The sequence below is a fragment of the Akebia trifoliata genome, chromosome 4 (assembly GCF_017979445.1).
Source record: "Akebia trifoliata isolate Shusen 1 chromosome 4, ASM1797944v1, whole genome shotgun sequence".
Lineage (NCBI taxonomy): Eukaryota > Viridiplantae > Streptophyta > Magnoliopsida > Ranunculales > Lardizabalaceae > Akebia > Akebia trifoliata.
In genome coordinates, this window is record NC_141378.1 from 15,534,104 (window position 1) to 15,543,869 (window position 9,766).

The 9,766-nt window shown below is 31.7% G+C and overlaps 1 protein-coding gene across 2 annotated transcripts; it reads right to left on the bottom strand.

Annotated features, from left to right (window-relative positions):
* Positions 1-1,934: 1,934 nt before the first annotated feature.
* On the bottom strand, positions 1,935-9,389 carry LOC147404103 (pre-mRNA-splicing factor ISY1-like protein). 2 transcript variants are annotated; one of them, XR_015177700.1, is made up of 3 exons: positions 8,175-9,389; positions 3,255-6,155; positions 1,935-2,227 (listed from the first exon to the last, which is right to left on the bottom strand). XR_015177700.1 is itself a non-coding variant. In XM_086439951.1 (2 exons), exon 1 carries the CDS (start codon positions 9,085-9,087, stop codon positions 8,197-8,199), a length of 891 nt encoding a protein of 296 aa, XP_086296077.1. In that variant the 5' UTR covers positions 9,088-9,389; the 3' UTR covers positions 1,935-6,155; positions 8,175-8,196. The 2 variants fall into 2 exon arrangements, 1 of the variants encoding a protein (XP_086296077.1); XM_086439951.1 differs by having other exon boundaries at positions 1,935-6,155.
* Positions 9,390-9,766: the final 377 nt, after the last annotated feature.

A 9,766-nucleotide genomic window follows, 5' to 3' on the forward strand; every position in this document is an offset into this window, starting at 1 on the left:
CGAACGGGACCCATATATATATATATATATATATTTTAAAGAATATTTGCTTTCTCTTCCTTGATATATTAGTAAAATTAAGAGAAAAAATTATAATATAAAAATTAATGGATTTGGAGATTGTGTGCAAATTTATTTACTGGTGATTCTGTTTTTTATATTATATTTATTTTTTAAGATATAAAATAAAATTTATGTGTTGATCAAAATGAAATTAGACTTACTCAATGAATTTAACCCATCCAAAATTACCATCTGAACTCAACCCAATTATAAAAACTGAATCTTGAGTTGAGCTTGGGTTAATGAACATAACCCAATGATCAGGTTGAGTTGAACTCGGATTGAGGGTTCTACAACTTTGGTCGAGTCTGGATTGACCTTGCCCCCATTCAAGTTGCAGCCCTAATTGTTATACTGTTCACCTTGAGGCTTGAGAACATCTCAATCAATAGGACACAAATGAAATATTTCGTTGTCTAAAATTCTGCCCAAATTATATAAACTTGATCTGGTTTGTGATGGATGATCACAGCCGGTGTGGCTTTAGTAGTTTAGGGTAAATTTAAATTCCTAAATTCTGAAATTCATATATCCTAATGTTTAGGATTTAAGATTTTGATTTTTATAGGTAACACCTGAAACCCACAAATCATTACTCAAGCCGGGTTTGGGATCTAAAATCTAAACCCCAATGCATCCATAATCCCTCTTTATTAGTTGATGAATTTGTTTTTCCTTATTTGATAGGTAAGAAATAAAAAAGGCTGGTTTTTAACCCCTCCTGCAACATACTTCAGTACCTCATTCTGACTTTACCAATTCATCAGGCACACACCACGTTAGTTTTCTTTTTCTTTGGTAAATGATTTTAAGCAAACCACGTAAGAGTGGCATTTAGCATTTGCAATGGTCATCGAATTTAATAGCAGTCGGTCACGTTTTGAATTATGTGACAGTGGCAGAACCACACTGCCACACACCATTACTATATAAATAGATATTACAAAAATCAAGAACTAAATCATCCATCAATCATACCTACTGAGAAATTTTTGAATAACTTTGATTCAAAAAAACCTTAAAGATAATGACGATAATATAAATTATTATCAATACTCATTTGGAATACCCATACAAAGAGTCAATATGATATGATCAAATCTTTATTCTGAATTAAAACTCAAAAAACAATTCAAATCAAAGGTATATATTTTCCAATTTTCAATTTCTGCATACGTTGTACTTTGTGCAATCAAAGATAGAAAACACAGAGTTCCATCACCGTTGGACCGAAACTGACTTTCGTCGACTATCTATAGGGTAATCTGTCGTAGCATCCTAATTTTTTCCCTTGATTACACATCATAATACTCATATTTTCTTTTACTATTTTACTTATAATTCATTAAAATCAAATCAAAATTTTTTTAATCTTTAAATCTAGATCCGAGGCTTCCTAGTCAGGTAGTAAAACTCGCAGTTTAAGATTTTGTAAGTCGAGTAGTAAATTCTTAACCAATCACTAGAACGAAATTTTTTTTTAAAAAAAATCTTAATTTGGTTTAAATTGAGACAATTTTAAAACCTTTTAAAAGAAAATTACAAATAGACAAGACTTCTTCTCAAACAGACCCAATAAAAATAATACAAATTTCTTCAATGACTCTTTCAAGTTTACAACAACAAATTAATCAATTAAAAGAAGAAATTAAACTGTAAAAGAACAAGTAGTTGAATTACAAATAACATCAAATCCTCAAATTAATTCAGACAAATTCTCTAACACTGCAGAACAAACGAATCAATTCTTAAACGCCAATAAAAAAATATATTATCAAAAATGGTATACTACTATTACAATAAAAACCAAAAAATTCTCCAAAAAATTTATGACTCTTATTAATTCAAGAGCAGACATAAACTGCATAAAAGAAGGTTTAATACCCTTATCTTATAGCAAATCAACACAAATATCATTAACAATGGCAAATGGCAAAAATATATACATTAAATATAAGCTAACAAACTCCTTTGTTTGCAAACAAAAGGTCTGTCTTCCAATTCCTTTCCTTGTTGTACCAACATTACAACAGGACTCGTTTCTTAATCAAGTCCAACCATTCTTAATGACACCAAAGGGAATCATCTGCAAATTAGGAGACCAAGAAATTCTTTTTAACTTCATGTCTCTTCCTCCTTTCGAACAAGTAGATTTCTTGATAAACTTGATCCAATCAAAAGAAAAACAACTTGATATTGTCAATCAAGAAAAATAATTTCCAAAAATAAAACAAGATATTACTTCCCCCAAATTATTAACAAAAATAAAAATCTTTGAAGAACAATTAATAAAAACTTGTTATTCAAACCTTCCCAATGCATTATGGCATAGGAAAACCCATCAAGTTGCTCTTCCTTATATTCCCACATTTAATGAAAAAAATATTGCAACAAAAGTAAGACCTACTCAAAGGAACTCTAGATAAGTTGTACTAAAAAGAAATTCAAGATCTTGATAAAAAAACTAGTAAGAAAATCCAAATCTACTTGAAATTGTGCAATTTTCTATGTTGAAAATGAAACAAAATTAGGAAGAGGTGCTCCAAGACTTGTAATAAATTACAAACTCCTTTAATAAAGTATTACAATCAATAAAATATCTTGTTCCTAACGAACATGACCTTATTTATCGACTCACAAATAAAAACATCTTCTCAAAATTTAACTAGAAATCAAGATTTTGGCAAATTCAAAGTCATGAATCTGATAAATATAAAACAACATTCACAGTACCCTTCGAACATTATGAATGGAATGTAATGCCCTTTGAACTAAAAAATGCTCTAAGTGAATTCCAAAATATGATGAACGAGATAATTTCAAACTATTCAAAATTCATTTTAGTCTACATAGACGATATCCTTATATTTTTTCCAAAATTTAGATGCTCATTGGAAACATCTATACATATTCAAAAGAGTCATCCTGCAAAACGAATTAGTTCTGTCTCAAAGAAAAATCAAATTATTTCAAACAATGATTCAATTTCTAGGATTCTTAGAAAATAAGACACACTCCAGTAAATCGTGTTATTCAATTTCTGACAAATTTCCAGACAAATAACGGATAAGAAACAATTACAAAGATTTTTAGAATGCTATAATTACGTATTCAATTATATAATAAATTACCTTTGACTGCACAAAGTACAACGTATGCAGAAATTAAAACATAAATTGAAAAATATATACCTTTGATTGATCGAAACTTATAAAATTATACACATACTTCTGGAAACTTTTGAGACTTGGCTCGGATACCACTTTCAAGATCAAATCTATTTTGGTAAAGATTTGATTGAGATCTTGAGAAAATATTGATGAAAATTCTTATATATTAAACTTTTGAAGATAGAGAATGAAGGTAGAAGTCAAAAAAGATGTGAGAAAAACGGAAGAAGACTTGAAGATGGAATGAAAGATGGAAAGAAAAGTGGAAAATGATTATTAAGAAAAGAGAGGAAACTAGAAATTTCTTTGTGTCGAACTCTAAGAAAGCTGATTTATTTATAGAAGGTAGATATTAATTGATTTGGAATTAAATTGAAGTCTGAAAGCTCCGAGTATGAAGGATTTGATAAAATTTAAAATTAAGTATGAAAGATTTGATAAATTTTGAAATTCGGAGAATGTAATAAGCTTTTGTCGTTTTTGTAATAATTGTCGATAAGTCACTATTCATAAATAATGATTTGCGCGTGAATGAATAATAACTTACTACTCACTTTTTGACTTTTGGATAATATGCGTGATTGAATAGTAGCCTCGACATAGATGAATAGTAATTTACTATTCATCTGTTGGCTTTTGACTTGACTTGTTGACTTGTGCTACTTTCATTACACATTGATACACTAACATATTTTATAGACTTTCTACATACATACCATACTCCTGACCGTACATATTTTTAAAATTGAAATAGATCTTCATTGTCAGAGATTCTTCGAGGAGAATTTGAAGAGGATGATTTGGCCACAATAGATCCTTAGACAGACATGGAGTCTTCGAGACTCTGGAGATCTTTTGCAATTGTTTAATTGATAAAACAAAATCTTATGTAGTAAAAACTATTATGGCGTTGCTGTAGTCGATGCTGCAACTTGGGCATATGATTTCGTTGATGCTTTTTGCAATATTGGGAATTTCAACTCAAAAGTCAACAATGAATAGTAAATTACTATTCATCCACGCGTATTATCTAAAAGTCAAAAAGTGAACAATAAGTTATTGTTCATTCACGCACAAATCACTATTCATGAATAGTGATTTGTCAATAATTATTACAAAAACTACAAAAGCCTATCACATTCTCCGAATTTCAAATTTTATCAAATCCTTCATACTTCTCGGAGCTTCCAGACTCCAACTTAATTCCAAATCAATTAATATCTACCCTCTATAAATAAATCAGCTTTCTCAGAGTTTGACACAAAGAAATTTCTAGTTCCCTCTCCTTTGTTAATAATCATTTTCCACATCTCTTTCCATCTTCAAACATTATTTCAATTTTCTTACCTCTTCTTCAACTTCTACCCTCATCCTTGTCTTTAAAAAATTTAATATCTCAAAAATCCTCATCAATATTTTCTCAAGATCTCAATCAAATATTTACCAAAATAGATAATATCCTGAAAGTGGTATCAGAGCCAAGCCTAAGAATTTTCAGAAGTATATGTATAATTTCTTAAGTTTCAATCAATCAAAGGTATATATTTTCCAATTTTCAAATAAATTCCTTTTAGGATGTCTTAATTACATACTCAATTTTATAAAAATATCTCAAAGAAGAACGCAAACTTCTTTTTGACTTCCTCAAAAAATCCAAGAAAAATGAAACAAAAAAAAATATGAACCCAAAATCATAGTCAAGCAATTCAAAAAATCAAACAAGCAGTCAAAGTCCTACCTTGTCTACATATTCAGAACCCTAAATTACCTAACCTAAAATAATTCAAATAGACACCTCTAAAATAGGATATGGAGGAATTTTTACTCAAAAAATAGCTAATGAAAAACAAATAATAAGATATACAACAGGAATTTGGAATCTCTATCAACAAAATTACTCAAAAATAAAAAATAAAAATTTGACAATTGTTTTAACAATTTTAAAATTTCAAAATGATGTTTTAAATCAAAAGTTTTAGCTAAAAATAGATTACAAATCTGCAAAAAATGTAACTAGAGAATTTCTTCAAAAGTCACAATGAGCACTTCTAAAAATCCAAACAAATCAAAAGATAAAGAGAAAATCCCTATAGATTTCAAATTTCTCCTTCTCATTTTTCTACAATAGCTTCTAAATCAGAATACCTTCACAAAATAAGCCAAGCCTTATTCTCATTATCTCAAAAGCAATTCGAATCAATGACCATACCTCAAATCCAAAATCAATTATTTCCTGCAAAAAGAACTTTTTTAACCCAAAATAGCCAAAAAATTCTTCAAAATTCTATGAAGTCATATTGTCCCAATCTCAAAGTGCTATCATTTCTCACAATTTTGATCAAGATGGAAAAATAATATATTCCAAACTAAAAATTCAAAGAATCATTCCTTACTAAGAATGGGGTGCAACCTTTTGGACCTCAAAATATATCAAATCTCTAACCTATCAACAAATTCCCTATACCTATTGGGACTATCAAAATGCCTAGGAGTATGTACTCCTAATCCAAAACTCAAAAGGATCTCATTCATGGTTCAAGAACCAAATCATCCATCAATCTTATCTACAGAGAAATTTTTGACATACTTAAAAGGCCTAAGATCAAGGGGAATAACTTTGATTCAAAATAGCCTACTTTCAAAATTGCTTACTCAGAAGTCTAATTCTTACAACAAAAAAGTACATATATAATAAACATTGATTCAGTCATAATGTACGAGGAGAAGCATGCCATTGGTAGGTTTCGGATAAGTGAACCCAAAGAAGAATTGCTCCAAAGCTTGTTATTTGAGTTCAATTGATTTTTGCACCCACAAACGGAAAAGTACCATTCGAAGCTCTGGTTAGCATGCATACCAACGTAAAGGAAAGAGATGTTGCTATGGGATATGACCCCAATCCTCGCTCTGGTGGTTTGTTCTCTGTTTGAACAAAGGGTAGAAAAAATCTTTACACAGGCCATTCAAATGCTTAGATAAGCTAAAAGTATGATATTTGACGGCATAATAGAATTTAGTTTGTAACACCTTTCTTTCCAAAAATCATATAAGTAATTAACTAAATTTTCTTGCACGGAACGATAAATACCCAATGTATTATACCATTAAGTTACTAGAAAGGAACATCCCATACAAGATAAATTTGATACTCAACCATGATTAGCTCTGTTTACACATCAACACAAAACACGTTAACAAATTCCATCCCAATGACAAGTTATGAATCTTTTAAAAATGGCATATAACACTAAGGACTGGAGAAAATATTTGGTACAGAGAAAACCTCAAATTGAGATGCATCCTTTCAATGAACAAACAAATATTCCTAAACCCCGTATGAAAATACACCAAGACTAAGAAAAATAGAAACGATGATGATTTTATCATTTACTGACACAAACCAAAAACATCGTGAACTTCATGATTATCCAATGCAACAAGTGTCCTAATTTGAAAACTCATTTTAATTGCCTACACAATCTACAATTACGTACACAAAGCAGTTGACATCAGCATTGAATTTCTAATGTCCAGACATGGCTCTAGACAAAATCGAATGGAGGAATATGATTCATTCAGCAGTTCCCAAATCTATAGAATAAGACTTCAATGAACATGAGCCTTCTATAAGTTTTCTTCTGCAAATTATGAGCCCACTTGTTCAAGAATAAAAGAAAACTTTGATATAAAAAGAAATAAACACAAGTTTCCCCCAAACAGTTCATTTCAGACTACACCGACTGAACTAGAAGCCTATATATACAAGGAGAACACAACAGTTGAACTCTCTACCACACAATGTTAAGCTAATCTCCAAAACCACAACCATTTTTTTTTTTGATAAGTCAATGCTCTTTATTAAAACGAAACATGGTCGAGCTAACCATGAAGAGGTACAACAACAACAAGAAAAAGATACAAGAGACCAACCCTAAGATTACACCTCAATATTACACACCCAATCCCACTTAGTTAGAACTTGAGAACTAATTCTAACTTCATATACAACAAGCCATATAAAGTCGGTAGAATATGGTTGCTGCTCATGGCCACTCTTGTCATCATTTCACTTTCTACTACAAGTTTTCTTCTGCCAAATATGGTTTACACCTCTAAATCAAGAGAATAAATACACAAGTTACCCACAAAAAGTTCATTTCAGACCTATACATAGAGAAACTGGGAGTTTCTTCCTTGCGACAATGATTGGAGCTCACATTAACAGTATACATAAAAACTAAGGTTGCATTTGACAGATTTTGGGGGGAAGCTTTTAGCTTCCCACTCCTCAAAAGTGGTTTTGGAGTTAAAGATGTGTCAAAAGCAGAAATACCACAGACCCTCCTTGGCAGGAAGCTAGCTTCGACCAGATTTGATTTGGATGATATCCACACTTTTTTTATTTAAAGACCATAATATCCCCAAAATGACCAAAATATCCATAAATTTTAAGTTAACAACCCAAATCGCCACTAAAGCTGCTTTTTTACTAAACCCCCCAGCATATTCCTCTACACCCCAAAAAGTACATGGACACTCTTAGCAAACTATTCGTAATTCTTATAGAAGTGATTGCATAAAAGCAATTCAGTTGACAATTGAGAGCCTAGCATGTCACCTTCTCTAAAGCCTTATCCTAAATGTTTGGGGCCAAAATGAATCATGTTCCACCATTCCACTTTGTCCAAAACTACTAGTTTTGATATTGAAAGTGAATTCATATATGCTTTCACTATATCCATTGACGTTAATCAATACATGCCCACTAAGAAAATTGACCGTATTAAGTCATGCAACATAATAACCACATTTGTCAAGAAATACGATAATAACAACATAATCATGTAAAATCATACCCAAAATAACATGAAATTAAAGGGGTTTTTACATAAGAACTTAAAGTCCAATTCAAGCTAGTGATGGTGCAAGAATAAGAATTACCCGAGACGAATCACCCAAACATCTACCGCTGAATGTTAAGCATAGCCTTCGCTTCGCTCTGTTCTTCCAAAAGATTATCACTCATATACTTACTCAAAAGCTCCATCTTTTTCTTCTCAACGACCATCCTCTCAATCTCCTTTTCATCCGGAAGCGGCACATGTACAACAAATTCTTGCTCTTTCTTACTCTCCTTCTCCTCCTTTTCCTTCCTCTCCTCCTCAACAACATCCTCCTCTTCTTCAAACAATATCATCGCCGCATTCGCAACCTCCCCACTTTTAACAGCCCTCTTCGCCTCTCTCTTGATCTCTTCCATTCTTTGCCATTCCTTCAACGCCGCCAATCTCATCTCAACTTCCGCAGTCCCTTCAAGCTTTTCAAGAATCCCATCTTCGTCATCTCGATATCCATAATAACTCGCATCAATTCGCTTAAAAATCTCATACCTAGACCTCCTTTTCTTCAACTCAGGTGGTTTCTCAAACAATTCCTTAACACCAGGCAATTTCTTCGCAGCACCAAAATACCGATAACCCGGACCTCTCCCACTAGGGTTTGGTACATCCACAATGTTTCCATCCAAATCTGTCATCTTCGCTGAATGCTTCGTGTAATTTGGTCCGCCCAATTCGACAATTCGACGCTCCCAATGTACTTTCTCTCTGATCAATTTGTTGATTTCGTCATTAAGATCTCGGAGCATATGTTCACCTAAACCCTCGTTTTGGATGTCTGCGACTTTGCGTCCAATCTCTCGCATGATTTGTTGCCGCCATTTGTCGGCTTCGGAGAGATCGCGACATTCAGAGGCGAGGAATGGGCGGCGTTCTTTAGGTTTCTTTTTCTCTTCGTTCTTCAAAGTGATGAATCTGTTAAGCATCGATTGTGCTTTCTCCTCGTTTCGAGCCATCTTTCGATTCTTGAACAACTGAAAACCCTAATATGTAATCCTGAAAATAAATTCTCGGAAGAGAAGTTGAGGTCTCGAAACTCCTAAAAAACCTAATCGATATTTTTCGATTCTTGAACAACTGAAAACCCTAATATGTAATCCTGAAAATAAATTCTCAGAATAGAAGTCTCGAAAATCCTAAAAACCCTAATCGATGGTCGAGAGATAGAGATTATCCTTTACCTCTTTATTTAAAAGCAAATAAACTAAATAGAAATTAACTCCCAAGTCCCAGGGTTCTATCCCACGTTTTTCTAAATTTTAAGATGAATAGAAATTAACTCCTAAATTCTAAGAAATATGAATTGGGTCTGTTAACGTGTGTTCAGGGACACACTTAAAATAAAACTGCAATAAATACACTTTGAAAATTGAATTTTGTATCAAAAATACATTTTAAAAAAATTACTTATTATTGAAATACCCTTAGATTCCAATTTTCAAAGTGTATTTATTGCTCTTTTAACTCCAAATAAGATTCTATACCCAATTTTTCTAATATTAAAAATAAAAAGTAGGGCAATATTAAAAAACAAATAGAAATCCTTAGCCAACATAAAAAGTAGGGCTTAAATTGGTATTGATTTTTATCCCAATTCAAATATAACGGGTTTGATTTTATCAAATATATTCGAAT